This window comes from Lampris incognitus, chromosome 11 (assembly GCF_029633865.1).
Source record: "Lampris incognitus isolate fLamInc1 chromosome 11, fLamInc1.hap2, whole genome shotgun sequence".
Lineage (NCBI taxonomy): Eukaryota > Metazoa > Chordata > Actinopteri > Lampriformes > Lampridae > Lampris > Lampris incognitus.
In genome coordinates, this window is record NC_079221.1 from 18,970,917 (window position 1) to 18,995,192 (window position 24,276).

General features: G+C 42.3%; 3 protein-coding genes across 3 annotated transcripts in view; 1 reads left to right on the top strand and 2 right to left on the bottom strand.

The window, feature by feature from the left end:
• The window catches only part of mcm3ap (minichromosome maintenance complex component 3 associated protein), a 43,663-nt gene extending 40,365 nt beyond the window's left edge, over positions 1-3,298 (bottom strand). Inside the window, exons 1-3 of the mRNA XM_056289706.1 lie at positions 1,669-3,298; positions 686-933; positions 373-454 (exon numbers count right to left, since the gene is read on the bottom strand). Coding sequence (XP_056145681.1) covers positions 373-454; positions 686-933; positions 1,669-3,235 — 1,897 coding nt within the window. The 5' untranslated portion in view covers positions 3,236-3,298. The remainder of the gene's footprint in view (positions 1-372; positions 455-685; positions 934-1,668) is intronic.
• Positions 3,299-3,637: 339 nt separating this feature from the next.
• Positions 3,638-6,819, top strand: ybey (ybeY metalloendoribonuclease). The gene is made up of 5 exons (XM_056289710.1): positions 3,638-4,179; positions 4,474-4,605; positions 6,325-6,393; positions 6,560-6,651; positions 6,759-6,819. Exons 1-5 carry the CDS (start codon positions 3,970-3,972, stop codon positions 6,772-6,774), a joined length of 519 nt encoding a protein of 172 aa, XP_056145685.1. The 5' UTR covers positions 3,638-3,969; the 3' UTR covers positions 6,775-6,819.
• Positions 6,820-6,954: 135 nt separating this feature from the next.
• usp37 (ubiquitin specific peptidase 37) overlaps positions 6,955-24,276 on the bottom strand; it is a 63,899-nt gene continuing 46,577 nt past the window's right edge. The window contains exons 16-24 of the mRNA XM_056289082.1: positions 23,194-23,247; positions 22,571-22,715; positions 21,266-21,485; positions 20,541-20,707; positions 18,000-18,060; positions 17,416-17,531; positions 10,091-10,160; positions 9,736-9,874; positions 6,955-8,749 (exon numbers count right to left, since the gene is read on the bottom strand). Coding sequence (XP_056145057.1) covers positions 8,662-8,749; positions 9,736-9,874; positions 10,091-10,160; positions 17,416-17,531; positions 18,000-18,060; positions 20,541-20,707; positions 21,266-21,485; positions 22,571-22,715; positions 23,194-23,247 — 1,060 coding nt within the window. The 3' untranslated portion in view covers positions 6,955-8,661. The remainder of the gene's footprint in view (positions 8,750-9,735; positions 9,875-10,090; positions 10,161-17,415; positions 17,532-17,999; positions 18,061-20,540; positions 20,708-21,265; positions 21,486-22,570; positions 22,716-23,193; positions 23,248-24,276) is intronic.

The window sequence follows — 24,276 nt, forward strand, 5'->3', positions numbered from 1 at the left end:
GCAGGGGAGAGAGAAGGGATGACATGGAGCAAAGGGCCCGGGCCGAACTCGAACCCAGGCTGCTGCGGTAAGGCTCAGGCTTATGTGGTATGCGCTCTACCAGGTGAGCCACTGGAGTGCCCCTTCATGTATTTTTTTAAGCCAAAAGTATCACTAAGGCAATTGTTGTTGGTTGTCATTACTGATTACAAAAAAATTGTCAGTAACAACAATTACAATTTTTATTGTCATTATTAGCCATTTTCCCGATCTAGATTTGATAACACTTATAGAAACCTCTGAAGGACATTTAGTTCAGACCAGCCTACTTATTAATTAATGACATTTCCCAAAAATAAATAGGATAAAATATATAACAGCACTGATATTTACTCTGCTTTTTCCTCTGCCAGAAGAGAAGGAGTTCATGTCTGTGCAGAATCTTGCCCTTCTTCTTTGCCTTTGCTGCTGAAGCCTTAAAGAGATGATAATGAGAGGCCAGGTCATATGTATGAGAAGAAAAATTGCAGATAATGTCAGTTTAATTAGACTGCTTCATCCCATTTTGTGCAAACATGAGCTATAACTGTTGTAAATCTAATAAAAAAAAGAATATTACTGAATTGACGGTATGCTTAAATCAAAATGTTCCTTTTTTCAAACTGATTGTGTGGATTATGAGTAACTTAACATGCACTCTACTTACATAGTCATGGAAGTGCACTATGGCCAGTTTCTTGTTAGGGCGGCAGAAGACCCTGCGGACTTTGCCAAAGTGACCAAAATGCTTCTCAATTATTTCCTTCTTGTTAAGGGCTGGGGGCACGTTTTTGCACTGAATAATGGTGCAGTCAGCGGGGGACAATCCCGACAAGCTCTCAGAGCTCTCCCTGCGTAGACTGCGTTTTGTGGGGGTTGTTTTTTCAGGCTCTTCAACTGAGGGTTTTGTTGAATCTGGAAAAGGATGATGGGTACTGTGAATGCATTATAAGCTGCTTATTGCACAGAAAATGCGATGCAGTATTTTGCAGTTCCTTGGGCTGATACGAATCTTGTTTGTCAACAAAGAAAAATGTTTTGAATTGAAGAGTAAAATTATCCTGGAAAAATATATCAATTAGGAACAAATCAAAAAATTCCTTGTAATCACCCTCACCTCCTCACCTAGGTCGTCCGTCAGGATGCCCCAAATCAGACAAATTGTAATCAGACTGAGCAATAACTGGATTGTTATTCATAATCCTAGCAGCTGGATATACAAGCTACATTTTGTACTAAGTTAGGACAATTACAAACTTTTGGAACATTAGACCAAGCGAAGTCAACCAGCATGTTGGCAGTATTTCAATTAACAATCATCGCTGTCAGTGTGCTATTCCCCCTTCCATTGCACTAAAATTATTTGGGTTAATCATTAGGATTCATTCAAAATTTAAACTGGTAGAAAGAGGTGAATGTGGCAAAGGGCTGGATTTTTTTTTCAAGCATACAATGTGAAGGGAACCCTGACATACATTTATCTACAGAGACTTTAAATCAGCCAAATGGGTTACCTCAGAGGTCATCACAGGCTCACTCCAGTGCAAGTGTAAACTATGTGGGTCAAGGCAGGTCTACAAACAACAAGCCCAAATATAACCTATGGCTTATTGTAATCAGTGGGGAAAAAAAACAAACTATAACACTCACCTGACTCCCCAGCTTTTTCCAGGACCTCCCTGGTGGGGGCCTGTGCCCTGGGTGGCAAGGCAGCTATGTGGTCCCTGTGAGCTAAGCTGCCAACTTTCTCCGTCTCCCTGCACTCTGATGCCAGCTGCAGAGTCTCCTTTACAGCTTCTTGTCTCACTGGGCTGGCTGGTTTTCTTATCAGATCACTCAATGCCCTTGCAAACAGGCCACCAGCTGACCCTCGAGACCTCAACAAAGGTCTCTTCGGGGGATGCCTTGGTGCATCTCCTTCAGCTGGGATTGTTTCCTCCTTGACTGGCTTCTCTAAGCTGGTGTCGGTGGCAGCTGGGTCTTCTTTGCGCTTGGTGCCTTTGCCAAGTCGTGCAAAGATGTTTGTGTCCCCTGTGTTCTCTTGGTTACTGACACTCTCCTCTGTGCTATTTTCAGGTTTAGCTTTGGGGTCACCAAACAATGAGGTCTGACCAAAGCTAGAACTTCCAAACAAGGGTACTGACTGGGGATGGAGGACTTTGGCTGAGAAGCTGAAAGATGATGGGGTGGTTGGCTGTGTGGTGGCTGTGTTGGTGTTCGTGCTGGAAGGGGTGGCTGGCTGGGAAAAGGTAAACTGTAAAGAGCTGGTAGAATCACTGCTGTTGACAGTGGTAAGCGGGTCTTTCTGGACAGGGATAGAGGGGGCTGCATTAGGCTGAGAGAAGCTGAAGCCCAGTGGGCCACTCTTAGTCCCAGTCAACTGAGAGAAACCAGTGCTGGTGTTGTTGCTACTTTCCATAGTGTTGGAGCTTGTCTGGGGTGCACTGCTGCCAAAGGGCTGATCAGACCCTGAAACAGTCTGAGGATTGGCAGGTTGAGGGCTGGCACTAAAGATGGGCTTAAACAGTACTTCATTGGAGGGCTTGAAACTAAACTCTGGCGGTGCAAAGCCTCTGCTTTGAGTTACACTCTGGGCTGAGCTTAAAGTATTTGAGGTGACACTGCTGGACAGAGGCTGACCAAAGGGTGGCTGTCCAATGCTCATTGGCTGAGAGGAGCCAATGGTAGGGGTAGAGCCTGAAGATGTCTGGGAGGGGACAAATGTTGAGGCCTGCTGGCTAAATCCTGAAGGCTGACCAAATGCGGCTGCCTGTCTAAACACAGAGCTCTGGTTCGATCTACCTGCCTGTCCAAAAGCAAGTGTGGTGCTGCCGCTACCGAAAACTGAGCTACTCTGTCCAAAGGAGGGCTGGCCAAAAGCTGGAGCCTGGCTCATCATTGTCACTGTGGGGGACTGCGTAGATGACTGTCCAAATACAGACCTCTGGCCAAAAGAAGGTGTCTGTCCGAAGATGGTATTCCCGAGAGTAGGCTGCTGATTTGAGAGTGAGGACTGTCCAAATGCTGGTGACTGCAGAAAACTGATGGACTGCGTCTGGCTGCTTGTGGTCTGCTGTCCAAAAGACTGGAACAAGCCAGTCTTGTTAGTGTTGCTAGGGGCTTGGAAAGCCCCCCCTTGCGAACTCCCGAACAGATTATTTGGATTCATGGTAAAAAAAAAAATCGGTATTTTCCTTACAGCTCTCCAAGGGTACATTCAACCCTGCATTTCCGTAAAGGTCAGTGCACCATCTTATGACACTAGAGCAAACTGAACACAAAACTCACAAAACAACTTAAAAAAACAGATGTTAGCACTAATAAAAGATCATTTCAAAAACATAAGCGAGTCACAGCAAAAGTCAGCTAGCATTGCTACTCAATTTTAGCCGTGGGGGACGCCTGAAATGGTGCTACTGGTTACGAAACATCGCGAATTCCGACAATTACTCAAGGCAAAATAGCTCACCAATCTGCGACTTCGCTTCGGTCCGGTTTTGGCTCAAAACCCAATTGTTCCTGTTCCGGTCCGTCTGATAATTACGACCGACTGCAAGCTTCACTATCTTTATCACTGCTACCATCTCCCCTGTCCAGCGAAGTTGTGAACTGACTAAGCCCCAATTGAAGACGGCTTTAGAAGAGACGCGGACTCGTCTATATACGTTTATTTTCGGGGGGGGGGCGAAAAGTGTATTATTTTTGTGTAAGGGAATATTTTTGGCTTCCGGAACGCTTGATGTCACCTTGACTCCTAGCACGGAGTGCATTTCACTGTTCAGCATCTACGGCCATTGAGCTAACCGAAGCTGAATGACTTGCGCTAGTTACAATAAATCGGATCTATCTGTCCGATTTATTAAGGGACCTGCAGTCATTTTTCCCATGTGACATTTAACGTAACATTTGTAAAAGGATTTTTTTTACTTCATTTTTAATTCGAATCTTATAATGGGAGTTGTTCTGCGGAATCTCCAGAAGGTGGTGCCTCTCCGACGCGCTAGACTCCGCAAGGATGTTAACACGTTGAGACACATTTTGGGCATCCAGAAATTTGACTTGGGTATCATTTGTGTGGATAACCGCAGGATTCAACAAATCAACAACACATACAGGAAAAAGAATGCGCCAACGGATGTCCTCTCGTTTCCGTTCTACGAGGTACGATCAACCTCACAGTAAGAAAAAAAAACTAATTTGTGGAGCCAATCGTTGGAAGAGCTGTGCAGAGCTATATCCAATAAACAAAAAACATGTTATTTCCATCCCGGTATTAGATTGTACAATTAATGTCACTTATAGAGTTGCTTATTTGGTCATTGGCATTTTCATAATATTGATAAGAGACCAAGCTACCCAAACCGACCAGAGAGAATTGCCTTGCAAAAGTGCATTTTTAATCAAATGTGTTTCTACTTTCAGATATCTTTATTGAATTCCAGTTTTGTCTTTCAGGATCTGCGACCCGGTAAACTGCCCTGTAACCTTCACAGAGACGATCTGAACCTCGGTGACATTTTCTTGGGGGTCGAGTTCCTGATGGAGCAGTGTCAGGATGATTCCCTGGATCTACATGGAGTTCTTACAGTAAAGCACACATTGCTCATTTTTACTTTAACCTTTAATACTAAAGCAGGCTATTTTTTTCCAGAATTGGATGATTTTAATATATATCGCAAACGTTTTCCACGTGTTCAGCCTTACAAGAGTCCATCTTTCAAAATAGAGGTTAGTGAGCGTTTTTTGTTCGTTTCGTCGCAGTTCACCCTGTGGTGAAAGGAAGTGAGTTTTAGTACGTTGGATTCAAGGTCCCTTAAGTAAAACCTTTTTTTTTCCCGTTGTGTGCACCGTTTTGTTCAAATTGCATACGTCCAGGGATTAAACTGGGCCGGGGCTGACGGGGCTCAGCACCGCCACATAGCGTCTCAAACGTCATCTAGCGGAGTTGATCGCTGGCAAAAAAAAAAAAAAAAACGCCCATCAACAATTTATTCATACATTTTTTACTTTGCCTTTATTGTCAAAAGAACACATGTACATGCTTGTCATTCAAATAAATAACGATTCATGTTTTTTTTCTGAGTTTAAAATGACGTTGCGGGATCACTTTCGCGATTAGCGGCGAGTTTACTGTCGTATCCCCCAGCTAGCTGCCTTGCCCGACTCTTGCGGGACCCGCCGAAGGCGCACCCGCGGAGAAAATGTCCGGTGGTTGTATCCGGTGTTGTCGTCATGACTTTAACCAGTGAGAACGTTTCCTCACCGTGGCATTCCTAGTGGGAATATGAGATGAACTGCTGATATTCCCACTAAACAATGTCTTCTCTATCAACATTGATATTTTAGCAAACTGCTGTAAACTTAATTTACTACAAACTAGAAACCATGGCCATCATAATCCTTTTGTTTTAAATCAAGGCAAACTCATCATAAAAAAATCGCTTCTGTGCACCCTATGCATTGCCTTTGTTCACTGCCTGTTGACTTCTATATTGTGGCGAATATGTTCTGTCGGACTTGAACCTAGTTTTTTGACACTTGCGTTGTCGCCTCCTGACTAGATCCTTGCTTGTGTTGTATTAACTCTGATATACGTCGCTGTGAATAAAAGCGTCTGCTAAATGAAACTGTAAATTTGCAATAAATAATTATCCTCAGACAACCAGGTAATTTGTGTTAGCAAGCTAGGTATGGCAGTAATATCAGCAGTCAAGTCCATTTTGCTAGGCTTATTTTTTTTGGACTGGAAATTGCTATGAACCATCGTGTTAATCAAGTTATGCTCGAGGCCAGTATGTGACATAGGTGGATGGCAAGGTAGGGACAAAAATAGGTCAGCAACTGACAGGTTTAATAACGGAATGTAAAATGCTCCGATATTCTGCTTAAACAATGTTTCGATTTTGATAAAGCAAGATAGTTTGCGGTAGGTCGCCTCCAATCTTTGGAAGCTGTTACATTAAGCTCGCTGGCACGCTCTAGTTCGAATTGAACTGTCAAGCAAGCTAGCAGGTATTGAAAATCGACGCACACACACATGCACCCATGGCAACCCTGAAACCACAGAACCCCCTCTACAAAAAAATCCCCGTTTAATCCCCGAATACTTAATGCTTTTTCTTATCATGCAATAAATAAATAGCTTGACAGCAGCTCTTCAACCAGTATAAAATTTACAAGTTTACTCCTTGTTAAACTCAATGGACACAATCCTGTTTTTGCACAAGTCACTGGTAACCTGCTGCTGCATGCCTGCAACAAAAATGGAGATGGCCACGCTTACGCAATTCTTCTCTGCCTGCTCAGGTTGTCACTACTCATGGCATCTGTCATCTGCTAGGCTATCGACATGAAACAGAGGAGGAATGGACAGAGGTATGTATGGAGAGCTCATTGTGACAAGACTTGGTTAGGTACAGCCTTAAAATTGTAAAAGTGTTCAGTAACTAGGAAAAAATGTTCCATTGGAAATTGTATCACATTTTTCATCTGTAGTTAATTTCTTACATTGAACAGAGGCATTAAAAATGTTTGCTTCCAGATGCTACAGAAAGAAAGTTACATCCTAAGCGAGTACAACAGACTTACAGGTCAAAGCTTGGAGCCACTCACAAAGAGATGCAGTCAAGACAGGTGACACTCTCTCCAGCATAAGAACTTGAGATTTGACCATTTTTCATTTTTTGAGCATAAAGCCATCCATAATCGGACAGATTTTTTTTGGATTTTTGATTTTACAGATCCAGGACAAAATAGTGTTGTCATAATCCACGGAAAACTAAGTAAATACTGTTTACACAATCCACTTTTGCCTTTACTGGTTGTTTAAGAAAAGTGCTATAGCCACTACACATGTTGACTTTGATTTTTGTAAAATATTCCTGAGACACTGGATATTTAAGTTGTTACAAGTGTTGTACACATTAAATCAAAACTCTAAGCACCTTTTTCGCTTAAATCTTTTATTCTCTAGTAAGTCTAGTAAGTCAGATACTATAGGAATGGGTAGAAAAAAAGCTTACCACTCTTTCTTCACAAATACACTATGCATATTTTACAATGCCTATGGGGCATGTTCGGGAAGGTTCAATTTTTCACAGCTGTAAATTTATGGAATATTTAAAACAAATAGGCCTACCTTTGAATATTTTTGTGATGCTACAGTTAGGGATAAGTTGATCGTACTTCAAAATCTTACCCCAACCATCAGTTGAAAGTAATGCAACCTTCCTGAAAGGCTACCTACATAGGGCTAGGTATCAAACAATATCTACACAAGTTTGAGTATCTTGTGCATTAACAGTAACAAAGCTGCAAATGCAATAGTTGTTATAATAACTCAAATTGTGTTTTTGGCTATATGAGGAAAACAGACTCAAGTGTTTGAAAGAAGCAGACAAATGTAACATACAGTAATTCATCATAATAAAATGTGCCTTTATAGTTCTATTGATCATTTGAAATTATTGATTTTCAGTAAAGGTACACGTACAGAAATCTCAATTTTTCTTACCCAGCCCTACTTTATTGTGCTCCTCAGCTCTCATGACAGAAAGGGGGAAGCTGGAGACAATTGAAACACAAACACAAACACACACACACACACACCCCCCCAGCCCTACTTTATTGTGCTCCTCAGCTCATGATAGAAAGGGGGAATCTGGAGATGACTGAAACACACACGTGCTTATGTATATGTGTGTGTGTGTGTGTTGGCTGTGCGATGGGTGGGTGGGGGAGTATTGACTGATCTTCCACAATAACTTATACCCTATGTTGCAATAAGTAGAAAACTCTGTTGGCCTTTTGAAGAGCAAAACCCAGCTGACTTATATACTAAAAACAGCATTTTTTGAGGTGTGAGAAAGTCATTCCTGACAAAGTGGTTGTGCAATTTTTAAGTAAAGCTCTGCAGAAATTAAGATTTTTTTTTTTACTGGGAGGCACTAGAGGAAACCCTCTAGAAGAGAGCTCAAAGGACAAGCTATATTATAAATACTGAGCTTGTTAAATTTCAAGATTTATAAAACACATAAGACAAACACGCAGAGAAGTCATGACTAAGCAAAGAAAGAAACTGGGAAATTGCTCCCACTCAAAACTGTAGGACAGAAATAGAAAGCTGATCAAAACTGTGCCAGAACATTAATATTGCACCAATGTACCCGCAAAATACACAAACCTCTAGCTCTAAGTTAGCTTATATTTCAACAAACAATTTATCTTTATTTAGATCTTCGATGGAAAATTAAGTCTGAAAACTATACAATCCAAGGAGCACCAGCACCATTTAGTGTCTGATAGCTGAAGAGAACCTCTGAATGAAGCTCGTACAGAAATATGCCAAACTATTTTACAAGAGTTGTTCAATAAAATCATAGCAAAGGAAGAAAAAAAAAATCCAGCCCCAAAACATGGAGGTAAAATTTGATCCAAGGAACAAAATTGTACAACTGCATTTCTGGTATCTTAAAAGTAAATGGGTACTAACTTATCCTGGCTTCTAGTGATCGGTAGAGGAAGCGAAAGTGCCTAAACACGACCAAAAATGGACGGCAACCAGTAGTACTCAAGTTCATTCACCCTAACTTTAGAACCCCCCCACCCTAACAGAGGGGAGGTGCTGTCCACCAGTGACTGTCCTCAAAGGGGTTGCAAAACATTTCTCCCTGCCTCTGAGGTGTTGTTGGCCCCGCTCCTCTCCATCTCAGACAACTCTTCAAACACATCCCTAGGGACAAAGAGATAAAGGGGGATGGGGTCAATGCCTGGCTTTGCACATTGAGGGCACCAAAAGGCAAATGAGATAATCAATTTATGACATGAATACATGTGCAGGGCTACTTAATTACACAGAACCAAATTCTAGCATTGGTGTTTACCCATCTGGGAACGCTGCTCACAAATTTTAAGACTATCTGCCCATTAATCCCCATTATTGAAATGTAAAAACGAATGCTTTAATTTTCAGTGAGAAAAAAATATTTGCAACAAATGTTAATTTTACTGCAACAAAGAACAGGTTTTCAAAATAATCTGTAGCTTTGTTCATTATTTTGTCCATGAAATGTGACTTTGTATCATAATAAATCCATGCGGGAGAGTTGCAACAAAGTTGACAATGGAGATGCAATGTAGCGTTTAGTATTTTATTTTGGTGTTCACTGGACTGCAAAGGATGGCTTATCATACAGCGATTTCAACATGTCATGTTACATATTCAGTATTTTTTTTCCCTCGAGATTGCTTTCCACACTGTTGAATGTTATAACGAGCTGAAAGGTAACTTATCGTGAGATTACACTACTTGTATTTTTAATACTTCATGTTTTTTTAAACAGTCACCCAGGTGAAACTGCCAACTTGCAACCATGGTGTAACCCAAGGCTGTGAAATGTTCAATGGTGCCATTGTATGACATCAAAATCGAGAAAAAGTATTGAGCCAGGGAAAAATTTCGACAAGATCCCCCCCAACACATACCTACACTTCATCACGTCTACCCACCGCCAGAAAATTTCTAGGGGGTAAACAGAGTATGCAGTGCTTTCTTGATTTTTTTTCAGAAGTGACAGCTGACTCACAGCAGAAAAAGTGTCAATACAATGATGCTACTCATCTTGCAATGGGCCCATATAGATTTGTAGGTTTCATTTAGCATATACATCCCAGCACACTGGTTTAAAGAAACCTCTATTTTTAGTCTTGCCAACTCACTTGTGCATGTAGAAAAAGATGTATCCACTGCGGTCACGGTCTCGCTGGACAGCAGCTTCTTGTGTGCGTGATACGTCCAGGTCATTGTAGGTAAGCCATGACTGCTTCTTCATGTCATACACATCACTGATATAATGACCTGAAGTGGGAAGATGAAACTCACTGACAGACTGTAGATGGTTCATTACCATAGACGTTCATTACCCCCGCTCCCAATCTTTCACTCTACTTGAATTTCACGCTTGCTTGCATGTAGCTGACAACTACTGAAAAATTATTATGCAGCAGTTTGCTTAGCTGTGTACAAAGAATCCATCAATGCTTTAATGCAAGCAGGACACACACAAACACTTACCTGAGGAGGAGCTGCTCCCAATGTGGCTGACCACACTGATGAGTCTGAACGAATTGGCAAGGTCTCCACTCTGTAGAAAAGAGAAAATAAAGTGTGATCACAACTAAATGGATCTCTGGGGAGTAGAAGCATGCAGGTAGGGCTGGATGATATGGACAAGATCAAATATCATATTTTTGGACCAAATACCTCAATATTGATATTGTCATGATAGTGGGTGTAACATACCACCAACAGTCGTTGGATGTGTTTTATTCAATCTATTTATTCAGGAGCTCTCCCATACCAAATGACTCTCCCGTTCCAAACTACTTCCTCTCTACACTACTCCCAGCCAGTAGATGATGCAAGATTGCACAAAGTGTTACAGCGACTGCAGGAGAAGTATCTGACATTGAGCAGTGAAAAATGTGAGTTCAGAACGACCAAGATAGAGTTCATGGGCCATATTCTCTCTAAGCATGGAATCGGCACAGCACAATCCAAGATGAAGGCCATCCAGGACACACGGCAATCCACAAATGTCGCTGAGGTGAGAAGTTTTCTGGGCCTTGTCAATTACTCCGTACCGTTCATTCACAACCTGGCAACCACAGTAGAGCCGTTGCAACGACTCACAAAAGCTTCATGTGTTTGGTGGTGGGGCGAAGAACAGGAGACAGCATTTAGGGCACTCAAAGGCATGCCGATAAACTCTCATATTTCGATCAAACTGCAGAGACATGCGTCGTTGTAGATGCCAGTCCAGTGGGGCTCGGCGCCATCATGGGCCAAAGGTAGAATGATGGGTCATTCAAACTAGTGTACTATGCCAGTTGTGCATTGTCTGATGTCAAAAGACGGTAGGGTACTGCCAGACGGAGAAGGAAGCTTTCGCGATAGTGTGGGCTTGTGAGAAACTCAATGTATTTCTCTATGGAAAGGAGTTTGTGATGGTCACTGACTAAAACCCGCTGGAAACAATATACTTGCCAAAATCAAAACCTCCAGCCAGGATCGAAAGATGGGCCCTGAGGATGCAGCCTTACAAATTTGATGTACAAACCTGGGTCGCAGAATGCGGCTGATTCATTGTCCCGCCCCACCATCTCCAGTGGTCGGTGAGGAACATGGTTATTATGTCGCTAAACATGCTGTGCTGCAGGCATTCACACCACATGAGCTGGAGATGTCTGCAGCAGACACCACCGTGGCTGTGTTGAGTTGCATCAAGAGTGGTGACTGGAAGTCATGCAGCTCTGAATTCATGCGAGAAAAGGAGGAGCTATCCTGCATTGGACATGTGATTCTAAGAGGGACTCATATTGTCACACCCCAGGCCACGCGACTAAGAACCCTGATGTTAGCTCATGAAGGGCATCAAGGTATAGTAAAAACAAAACAGCGTTTGCGCACAAAAGTGTGGTGGGCTGGGCATAGATAGCGAAACAGCAAATTAGTCAGATCTTTTTCTGCGTACCAACTGACCGCTGCACCCTCAAGAACCGTTCCTACTGTGAACAGAATTACCAGCAAAACCATGGCAAGTTGTAGCTTTCGACGTGTGGGCCATTCCCATCGGGAGAGCATTTGCTTGTCACAACAGATTACTACTCAAGGTGGGTGGAAGTGAGTGTGTTGAACACCATTACGGCCGCTAACGTCATCAAGTGTATGACAGACATTCGCCACACATGGACCGCCGCAGACAGTCGTGTCAGATAATGGGACACAGTTCACATCAAGTGAATTCAAAGAATTCCTGCAGGTTAGTGGAATCAGTCACCGACGGATCACAACATACTGGCCACAGGCGAATGGTGAAGTAGAGCGGCAAAACAGGACTCTTTGCAAAGCAATTCGCACAGCTCATGCTGAAGGTAAAGACTGGCATAAAGAGCTCTACATATTTCTGCTGGCCTACAGAAGCACACCACGCTCCGTCACAGGCCGGAGTCCAGCAGAACTTCTCTTGAACCGCCAGATCATCATCAAACTCCCTCAGTTGCCATCCACCACACAACAGGGAAGTGAGGCTCGGGACAGTGCTGCTCGGCTCGCTGATGCTGTTCGAAAGGAAACAGGAAGACAGTTCGCTGACAAAAGCAGATGTACCAGCGAAAGCATGATCCAGCACGGTGACTTGGTCCTACTACAACAACCAAAACACAACAAGCTGTTAACCACTTTTGAGTCAGAGCCTTACCGTGTGGTGCAGAAAAGGACCCTCCATTATCCTTGAAAGAGATGGCAGCCAGATCAGGAGACACATCTTATTCCTCAAAGCATTGATCCCGCCAAAAGGCACACAGTTCACACAAAGCACAGAAGATGCAGATTCATGGACTGGGCCTGATGTTTTGACTGAAAGCAAGCAAGCTGGTGAATCAGCATCGGAGACCACACTATCACAGTCTAGAAGAGAGGCTGTGAGGTTTCAGGACTATATTAGACACTAGATAGACAGACAGCTGTCTAAAGGGAACAGAATAAACTCCCGACACTGTGTGATAGAGGAAGATGCAGAGGAAAGGAATAAATGGAAACGGATGATCCACTGTGGCGTCTCCTAATGGGAGCAGCCGAAAGTCGTAGTAGTAGTAGACTGTCTCGGTGCCAGGGCAGTCTACCCCTAGCCATCAAGGGTTGTTTTGTTCTATTTTTGAAGCATTTGAGTTTTATATTGTTATGTTTAATAAGTGAAAATATTATTGAAGCATTTGAGTTTTATGTTTCAAAAGTGAAGTGAAATGTAAGGGTACACACGTTATATTAAGACAACATACAAAGAGAAATAAGTTAAACACAGTTCTGCATTAGTTTAGTTTTATTTGTTATGAAAGTATTATTTAGTTTTATTTGTTATGAAACACCATATCCCTCCTCTGCGAGTAGTATAGACAGGAAGTAGTTAGGAGTGGGAGAGTCGTTTGGTGTGGGAGAGCTCCTGAATAAATGGTTTGATAAAAACACCACAGTGGAGATGACTATTGGTACTTTCACAAAACATTTAGACAATCAGCTTTTTGATAAATAATCATCAGTGATACCTATATAATAACAAAGTGGGTAAAGACAAATAATAGAACCACTAGAAGTCCGGTAAGTTCAGAGAATTACATCACTTAACTGTAATCTACTACTAATACTTTTGGCTGCTCCCGTTAGGGTCGCCACAGCAGATCATCCATTTCCATTTCTTCCTGTCCTCCGCATCTTCCTGTCACACCAGCCACCTGCATGTCCTCCCTCACCACATCTTCTTTGGCCTTCCCCTTTTCCTCTTCCCTGGCAGCTCCATATTCAGCATCCTTCTCCCAATATACCCAGCATCTCTCCTCCACACATGTCCAAGCCATCTCAATCTTGCCTCTCTTGCTTTGTTTCCAAACCATCCAACCTGAACTGTCCCTCTAATATAATCATTCCTAATCCTGCCCTTCTTCATCACTACCAATGAAAATCACTTTACTGTAATGCAGTCTTTAAAACCAGAAAAAGACAAAACTTATGCCATATCACAATATTACGACATCTAAAGTCCCAGACGATATCTAGTCTCATATCATGATATCAATATAATAGCTATATTGCCCAGCCCTATATACAAGTAAAACAAAAGTGGGACTGCCTAAAGACACCTGCTATCAAACGCTCCTCTTATAATAGCATAACTTATTTAATATCTAATCAACTAAAATCCAGAACAGGAGATACTGGGTAGTTAATAACAAGAGAACCAACCATCAAAAAAGGTCATGTTACAAATAATAGAAAATAAATCCATCATATTATATTGTCAAAACAACCAGCAAAAACATTAAAACCACCTGCCTAATACTGTGTAGGGCCCTCTCGTGCCGCCAAAACAGCTCTGACCCATCGAGGCATGGACTCCACAAGACCTCTGAAGGTGTCCGCTCTGGTATCTGGCACAAAGATGTTCGAAGCAGATCATTTAAGTCTGGGATAGGCAACATAATCCAGGGGCCGGTGTTGGTGCAGGTCTTTGTTCAAACCAAGCAGTTACACACCTGAGTCTACAACTCAAGTTTCTTATTGGTTGACTGATAGAATCAGGTGTGTAACTGCTTGGTTGGAACAAAGACCTGCACCCACACCGGCCCTTTCTGAATCATGTTGCCCATCCCTGCTTTAAGTCCTGTAAGTTGTGAGGTGAGCCTCCATGGATTGGACTTGTTTTCCAGTACATCCCCCCAGATGCTCGATCGGATTAAGATCAGGGAAATTTGGAGGTCAAGGGAACACCTTGAACTCCTTGTCACATTCCTCAAACCATTCCTGAACAATTTTTGCCGTGTGGCAGGGCGCTTTATCCTGATGAAAGAGCCCACTGCCATCAGGACTACCTTTGCCACGAAAGGGTGTACTTGATCTGCAAAAATGTTTAGGTATGTGGCACGTGTCAAAGTAACAGCCACATGAATGCCAGGACCCAAGGTTTTCCAGCATAACATTGCCCAGAGCATCACACTGCCTCTACCACCAGCTTGCCCTCTTCCCATAGTACATCCTGGTGTCATCTCTTCCCCAGGTCATGGATGCACACGCACTCGGATGTTCACATGATGTAAAATAAAATGGGATTAATCAGAACAGGTCACCCTCTTCCATTGCACCATGGTCCAGTTCTTACACTCATGTGCACATTGTGGGTGCTTTCGGTGGTGGACAGGGGTCATCATGGGCAACCATACGCAACAAGCTGCGATGCACCGTGTCCTGACACCAGTCTACATGAACTTTTTAAGCAATTTGAGCTTCAGTAGATGTTTTATGGGATCAGACCAGACGGGATAGCCTTCGCTCTGCACGTGCCAGTGACCCTGTTACCAGTTGTCCTTCCTTGGACAACTTTTGGTAGGTACTGACCACCGCATACCGAGAACACCCCATAAGACCTGCTGTTTTGGAGATGATCTGACCCAGTCGTCTAACCGTCACAATTTGGCCTTTGTCAAAGTCACTCAGATCCTTACGGTTGCCCATTTTTCCTGCTTCCAACACATCAAGAACTTACTACCTAATATACCCCTTGACAGGTGCCATTGTAACAAGATAATCAATGTTATTCACTTACCTGTCAGTGGTTTTAATGTTTTGGCTTATCGATGTATACAGCCAGCTAGACATTGTACAGGGAGAGGTGTGGAAGACGCAAAGCTTTCTATACTTAATAATCTATATGAGCACTTAGATAAGCTGCAAGCCCAAGCCAGGATTTTGTTTGCTGACTTTTCATTGGCATTCAATACAATGCAGCCGCATCTTTTAATAAATGGGTTGGTATTACAAGTCTGCAAACCCATTAGGTCCCGACATGCTGAGTCGACCTGGACCGGGCTCAGGCCTTTTTTTTTTTTTTTTAACAGATCAGGCTCAGCTCACTTAACCTCCCATATAGTATATATGTGCAGAGCACACATAGGCCACTGTATGAAATATTGTTATATTGATTATATTATAAACATTATACATACCCATGTACCAGTGCATTACACCTGATAGTTGACCATAATGTGTGTGTGGGTGTGTATCAGAGAGCGTGTGTCAGAGAAAGCTGAAAGTGGTATTGGTGTCGGTCTTGGGTCTGACTCAAAAATTGCAGACTTTGTCAGGCTGGGGCCGGACTAGGACTGGAGTATTTGGCCCATGCAGGGCTCTAGTTGCTATGTGATTTTAATTTGCTTTACCAGCTTGTATTATGGATTGTGGACTTCTGTAAATGGCTGTCTCTTAGAGTGTGTAGCTTTGTCCACAGGCTCTCCACAAGGGTGTGTCCTTTCACCCTTACTCTTTATTATGTACACTAATGGATGCAGGAGCAATTAGGAGGGCAACTATTTGGTCAAATTTTCTGATGACACTGCATTGCTGACTCTTCTCCGAGGTTCCAAATCAGTCCCCTGGAATGCTCTTACTGAGTTTCTATCTTGGTGTGATAACTTCTTGGACTTAAAATATTTCTAAAACCAAGGAACTCATTATTGATTTTAGATGTAACAGATGCAGCCTAAGAGTGCATCTTACATAATGAAAGTGTGGAAATGGTTACATCATACAAACATTTGGATAGTATCGATGACCACCTTAAATTTGATGTGAACACTGAGGGTACTGTGAAGTGGGGGCAACAGAGAATTCACCTCTGTAAACTAAATTCCTTTTCTGTCAGTCCAGTCATCATCTGTCACTTTTTATCAATCTTTTATTGGGAGTCTGAGTTTTTCTTTTATATGCTGATTTCACGGTAAAGGACAGAAACAGCCTAAATAGAATAGTTAAAAGCTGTTCTAAGATCACCAGGGTGAAATAAAGATCCGAAAATCCTTCAGAAAGTAGCAAGTACTTTGGCTTCTTCTGGATGTTCTTGCAAGTGAATTTTCTCTGTTGCCACCAGGGCATTGTTATGTTTTACTTGCTTGTAAAACTAACCATTATTCTAAATCATTCATTCCCTCTGCAATTTGACAACTAAATGCTACTACTACTACAACTACTTTCAGCTGCTCCTGTTCGGGGTCGCCACAGCAGATCATCCGTTTCAATTTCTTCCTGTCCTCTGCATCTTCCTCTATCACACCAGCCACCTGCATGTCCTCCCTCACCACATCCATAAACCTCCTCTTTGGCCTTCCTCTTTTCCTCTTCCCTGGCAGCTCCATATTCAGCATCCTTCTCCCAATATATCCCAGCATCTCTCCTCCACACATGTCCAAGCCATCTCAATCTTGCCTCTCTTGCTTTGTCTCCAAACCGTCCAACCTGAGCTGTCTCTCTAATATACTCGTTCCCAATCGTGTCTGTCTTAGTCACTCCCAATGAAAATCTTAGCATTGCAATTTGACTACTAAACTTAGCAATTTGACTACTAAATGCTCCATAGTGTTTTTTTTAACAGATCGTTTTATTGAGTTTACCAAGTTTATCCAGCCTATCAATATTATTAATTACTTATAGATCTTATAGATTTTTTTCCACCTTTATTTGATAGTCAAGAGAGAGACATCAAAGGCAGGGGAAAGAGGAGATGACATGCAGCAAAGGGCCCAGGCTGGATTCGAACCCAGGCCGCTGCAGTAAGGACTCAGCCTTATGTGGTACGCGCTCTACAAGGTGAGCCATCGGGACGCCTCAGATCTTATAGATTTTATTCCACATTTGGCTCTCTGGAGTGTTTTTATTGTGTTATTTGTTTGTTTCCATTACTATGTTTTTGTGTACAACAGGCTGCTCCAAACAAATTGCCCCAAGCAGGATTAATTAAGTTGTTTGTATTGTATTGTATATTGTACTGTATTGTACAACAGTAGCATGCAAAATACCTCAGCATTTCTCTTGAGGTCCTCTGCCTCTGCTTCACTATATTCCATGTCCAGCACATCCTCATTTCCAGAGTCCTCATCTGAGCAAAGCAGCTCTGGTAGTGAGTTGTTGAACTCTGTCAAAGTCAAAGTCAAAGTGTCTTTATTGTCCCTTACAGGGAAATTAGTTTGCAGCCAGTATAACAAAACTCTCACACAAAAACAAAACATACAAATACCAAGGCAGAATTGACAACAGGACATAGTGGGCAAGGAGAACCAAAGGAGTTCAAATATACAGACCAAGGAAACAAGCGATCTGCAGATCTGGGTCACATGACACAAGGGAATGGTTGGTGAAAACCAAATAAACGCCTAGCCATTTTCATAAATTTCAGCTGCGTCAGCTGTCTATTTGACAAAACAAATTCTAGTTTAAATTATTGGTTATTACACATTTTAGCAATGAGTTTCACATCTGGAAAAACCCTGAAACCCTTCTATACAGAGCTGATAACTTGGTACAGCATTTAAAATTTTACTGCACGAGTGAGACAGTTACAGTGCAAAGGTTTCAAAGGACAGCTTTCCAACATAAAAATTACCCTGCAAGCTGAGCTCTGTAGCTCTCTTCAGGTCATCATCCTCTCTCATCTCTTGGGCCTCCTGTGTAGAATAAAAACATAATTTCAGCCTGATTTATTGTGTACATTTAAAATGGTGGCTGAAGATTCACTCAAGTTGGCGCTCTCGTGGAAACTGGATTTAGTTTAGTGGATTACTATGAATGTGGCACTTCAGTGAAATCTATAATAATTTGTAAATGATTAGGGTAATGGCTATCCTGTTATTGCATCAGGGACCGTAAGGTCAACTTAACTTTTACCTTTGGTGGAAAAATCAATCTGAAAAGGCACTTTATCCTTTGCTAAATATCTGAAACATTGCTCATCACCAAAAAGGATTTCCATTAGCTGTAATTGTGTTTGTTTTTTTTAACAGTAAAAACTCAAAATCCAACAATTCCATCCTTGGCAATGGTGTACAACAATGATTCAACCCAAAGAGTAGGTTTTATATAAATTAAAAAAAAAAAAATTTCAATAGATCCTTCAATGAAAAATGTAGATGTAGGGCATCCGGACAGCATTGTCGTTTATTCCGTTGCCTACCAACATGGGGATCGCCAGTTCGAATCCCCATGTTACCTCCGGCTTGGTCAGGCATCCCTACAGACACAATTGGCCGTGTCTGCGGGTGGGAAGCCGGATCTGGGTATTTGTCCTGGTCACTGCACTAGGGCCCCCTCTGGTCAGTCAGGGCGCCTGTTGGGGGGGGGACTGGGGGGAATAGCGTGATCATCCCACGCACTACATCCCCCTGGCGAAACTCCTCACTGTCAGGTGAAAAGAAGCGGCTGGCGACTCCATATGTACTGGAGGAGGCATGTGGTAGTCTGCAGCCCTCCCCGGATCGGCAGAGGGGGTGAAGCAGCAACCAGAACAGCTTGGAAGAGAGGGGTAATTGGCCAAGTACAATTGGGAAGAAAAAAAAAAAAAGGGGGTGGTGGTATAAATCAGAAATCAGAAATACTTTATTTGTCCCCGATATAGTATGGATAGGGTGTTATATGCTCCAGCATATAACACCCTATCTATACTGTATTACTGCAGCATGAAACAAACAGCACAAACAAACACCCGACAGGGTAAAATAAGCCGAAGGGCCAGTCTAATGACTATTGATTCAGTGTCTGACATTCTGAGGGAGAGTTGTAAAATTTGATGGCCACAGGCAAGAATGACCTCCTGTGGTGTTTTGTAGTGCATTTCGGCAGAATGAGTCTATCACTAAAAGTACTCCTGTGCCCGACCAGCACGTCATGGAGTGGGTGGGAGACATTGTCCATGATGGCACATAACCTCAACAGCATCCTCCTCTCAGATGTAAAAATAGGTAGACCTGTAGGTGTACTGGGCGATTAAACAATATTTTTATTCTCGTTTTATCATTTGGGCACTTGCACAATCAGATTGGCCTACACGAGCTGCTGTAGCCAAACCGTCATATGAGTCGAATACGACTGCAGGAGAAAATGGCATATCAATATTTTTTTCATTTTCAATATTCAATATTCTTGGGTGGCACGGTGGCGCAGTGGTTAGCCCTGTCGGCTTACACCAAGAACCCCGGGTTCGTCCAACCTTGGGGGTCATCTCAGGTCATCCTCTGTGTGGAGTTTGCATGTTCTCCCCGTGTCTGCGGGTGTCTGCGGTGGGTTTTCTCCGGGTGCTCCGGTTTCCCCCACCATCAAAAAAGGCATGCATGTTAGGGTTAATTTAACTCCTGTCTGTGCCCTTGACCGAGGCATGGCAAGACGAACTGGAGTTGGCCCCCAGGTGCTACATTCTTTGTTAATGTACATAAGTCACTTTTTCTTTATTTTGAATATTTGTTTAAATGGCAAAGACATTTTCGTTAAAATAAACGTTGTGTAAACTATTTGCATTCACACTTTGTTCTTCTTATATCACACATGCAAGGCACAGATAATGCATCTGGAATTTGTCTACAAAAATATAGTTTTTTTTTCTTGCATGGACTTTGGAAACTGTTTTTGGCTAATTTTGGGCTGCTGAATCCAAATCTGAGCTCAGATTTCCTCTATCACATCAAGTTTTTGTGCTATTGGCATGTTCCTTATTCAGGATTTTACAAAAGTTGACCATCTAGTCTGGCAATCTTGGTGGGGATAAAAATGACCCCTATTCATTTCCTAATTAATTTCATGCTAGGCTGAGTGTTTATTTATTCATTGTAATCGTTTTTGCATCTATCGATCTTCTAATGCAACAGTGTTTTTTAACTTCGAGTGTAAAATTGCTGTTTTCTCAAAAATAATGATTTTTCATAGTTCAAAAACCTGATGTGATAGGCAAAAACTAATGCCAGATTTGGATTCAGCACCCAAAAGTTAGCTAGAATCTGTTGAAAAACCCCATGCAAGAAAAATTGTGTTGACCAGTGTAATCCAAGGAAAACGCTTACCAATTAGTTTTATGTACACAAATGTATGCATTAATTGCATTTAACATTTGAAACAAAAAGAACAGAGCACTGAGACATGACATGAGGTTGCGTCTTACATGTTCCTTGAGGCTCTGGGCCAGGGCCTGCTGCAGTTCCTGCTCCTCTCTCTCCTGGTCTAGACTGTATTGATGGACCCAGTCCAGCTCACCCTGCTGCTGCACACCCTCTGGAGTCTGGTTCTCTTTGTTTTCATCCATGGTCAAGTCCAGGGAACCCAGCATGTCTATATGCACAAGCACACGCTTACTTTCTACATACACATTATATATTTCACATATGTATCTTTGAGTTAATAAATGGCTAAAAATAAGCCATTTTACCTTATTTTATAAATTTAAAATTTCTCTCATAGTACGGCACTGTCAGCCAGACATTGAGTTGGTGCAGCAAGTAATAAAAATGGGATGAAACCTACACACACTAAACTGAATGATCAAAGGGTTATTATGCAAGAGGTCATTTTTGTTTCCAAGAGCAATATGTAGTAAATGTAACAAAAGTTTTAGCTAGATCATCTTTAATAAATTTTGATGCGAGTTTCCTCCCATTAATTGCACCTGTACCGATTTAGACCTATACTACCAATGAGACTGAACTTGATCTACTGAAGCCCTATGAATTTGACTTAGTGCAGAATTTCTGAGTTTCAGTGTCTACAGTCTCTAAAGACAGCTATGGCTGGTAATAATCTGACATTTATATGCCTAATGTTGCTGCTGTGTTGAATAGATTTCATCTGAATAGGGTTTTTCTTTTAAGTCTCCACATGCTGTAGAATTACCTGCAGGATGTTTAGGGTCTGTAGCCAGTACATCTGAATGAAAGGCAAGGTCTTGGGCATCTGTGTCCCCAAAGCCTGTGTCAGGGCTGCTGGTTGGCTCATCTTCCAGGGGTGGCGGTACCGAGAGCCCGGCCTCTTGGCAACTCATTTCCAGCACGGCGGCAAGCATCTCATCATCATTTATACCATTAAAGTCTGCTGGCTCTACATTTGGTGTCCGCTATACAAAAATAAAGAAATAAACAAACAAACAAGTAAATAGATAGATATATAAATAATTAAAAACAAGAGTTTTGTCAAGAGCAACTGAAAAAAAAATATTCAAAGATGTTTTCCCAATGGTTCAGTGGACTGACAGTGAAGTCACTGCAAGTGGTGGTTAACTGCCTCTATTCACTTTGAATGAGAGGCAGCTAATTGCTGCACAGAGCATAATAGGGTACCTGGTGGTGCCAGGTAAGCTGGCAGCACAGCAAGAAAAAGTGGAAATCTGAACTCTGACCTTGCTCCACAAGAAGTATGCATAGTGGCAACTTATCGGATTTCAGAGAATGGCCTACTGTAAAATTTCTTCCCTTGGAAATATGAGTTTGACGTTTCTCAACATCTTGAGAGGAAAGCAAATGAATTGTGTTGGGTTTTCCAAGCCATTCTACCGATGTAAAGAGACAGACAGAAGAAATGTCGTTTGGTGAAAAGGGCCAAAAAAATTGTTTCTGGTATGCAAAAATCTGTTGGATGGTTAATTCACACAGGACTTGGGGACATGTGAGATTCTGGCGTGACCATATTCTCTCCCTAGGCAGTGTTTCTTGTCTTTTTTCTGCTGAAATCAAATGTTAACCTTAAAATTAGGAAGTAAATCCTAATTCCAAATTAAAATATCAAATGACTGGTTAGAATATGGGCCCATTATTTGCATTTAATTCATAACAGATCTATGTTGTTTGGTAGAGTAAGTATATTGGGTGAAGCAAAGTACAAAAGCACCAACTTAGTGGTATAATGTATTTTGTTTATATGTTCCATAACATCCAAAGGCACACTAACTAAAACAATGCATACAAGTTGAAAAACGCTGGCCCATGCTCTTTTCTATGGAGAGCTGCTGGCTTTTCACTCGCAAAATATGGACTTGAAGCATAAAAAAGGCAACCGGCTCACAGGACTGCTGCGGACTCCAAGAATCTTGCGTGCCTGGTGCATTGATTTCCATGAGAGCTTTTACAGCAACTCAGCTGTGGGCCGGTTGAGGAGCGTTTGGTGCGCAACTGATGTGAAATGGGTGTAACAGCAATTTCCCACCTCCTCTGGTCGGTCATCATCGTCGAGCAGATAGTCACTTTGCCGTCGCTTGCGGCTCCCGTTCACCTTCCTGTTCATTTCCTCCTCACTGTCTGAATCCAGGATGGAACTGCAGCTGGAATTGCTTATTTTCCCACCTGCCCTTCTATACACACAAACATACATACATTTACACAATTGTCAGGACAACCATTTAAAGAAATTGACGAGCGCCTATGTTCTTTAGAGTTTAAATTGTAGAAAATATGCTCTTAATTTGTCCTTTATTAAACAGCCTCGACCTGTATCATAAATTGGGATACAGGTCAGCCTTAACACAAATAGTACTTGGGATCGTGACTCGAAGCTAAATCTATCAATGATTATGCTGATTTTGACTTGCCCCCCTACAGAGTTCTCTGCATATGTTTTATCCATGTAGGTAGTCACGTCAAATGCAGTGCACCTGGAGCAGGTAGAAGTTCAGTACCTTGCTTGACCCTAGATAATGTCAGGCCAATGACATTGGTATTAATTCAACATATTTCCCATTCTCCGTATTTGATTTGAATACTTTTAAGTTTTGTGGAATTTCTCCAAAGGAATTATTCAGTTTTCATCTGATCTGACTCATTTGAACTTACCGGAGAGCTGCCGAGGAGGAATTGACAGACTGGGAGGTCTTGAGTGTTCGGGACCTTTGAGAACACACACACACACACATACATTCAGGAACTACAACTGCATTCAACTGATTATCAATTCTGTAATGCTTGACAGTTCCATGAAAAACATATTGAACTACCTCTTGCAGTCATGTTTCAATGTGGGCTTTCACTATGATGGCGCCGTACTATGGCGACTCACGACAAGCTACTCTCACTTTGTTTTTTTTTCATGTTATATGTTGCTTTTGTTGCACAAAACACGTCTTGCACAATGATTACTACGATCACCAGACTTTCTGGACACATTAGACGTTTCCTACAACTGGAAGCCGCGAGACTTGCTGAAAGAGATTACCTACACCAAACAGGTACCACCATGAGTAATGACCGCAGACAGCACTGCCGGAGGTGAGGTAAATGAGGCGGTGACCTGGTGAGGCTATGCCGGTGTCCTACCCCGCCCCTGATTCCCAGCATACTGCTGTCTAAAGTCCAGTCCCTCAGCAACAACCTGGACGAAATTCATTGCCAAATAATCTCTCAAAGGGACATGAAGGACTGTTGTGTGTTCTGCTTTACAGAGACTTGGCTGGGCCCTAACAAACATGATGGGGCTATACAACCCGAGGGTTTTTCTGTGCATCGTTCCATGACGACTACTGGCAAGGTAAAGGGCGGTGGTGTATGCGTCTTTGTTAACAATTCATGGTGCACTGATGTGGAAATAGTCTCTCAGTCCTGTTTTCCAGTGTTGGAACAACTAACAATAAGGTGCAGACCATTCTTTTTTGACCTTTTCAAGATGGCGGAGCGCTGGACGCAGCGGCTACTGTGGTTCCCTGTTCAGTGTCGTGTTTTCTTTGTTATTTGTACGTTAGTTTTAAGTTTATTTACAAGTGTAGGTCATGCACTCTTCTACAACCGTCAGGAACTTTTAAACCTCAGAACGGATTACTCACTTCCCTCCACCATCACGGACAATTTCCCCATCGATATTATCGGCTCACCGGTCTCTCAGTGAAAACGCTGCCCCCGTCGGCAACGTAAACAAAAGAGGGG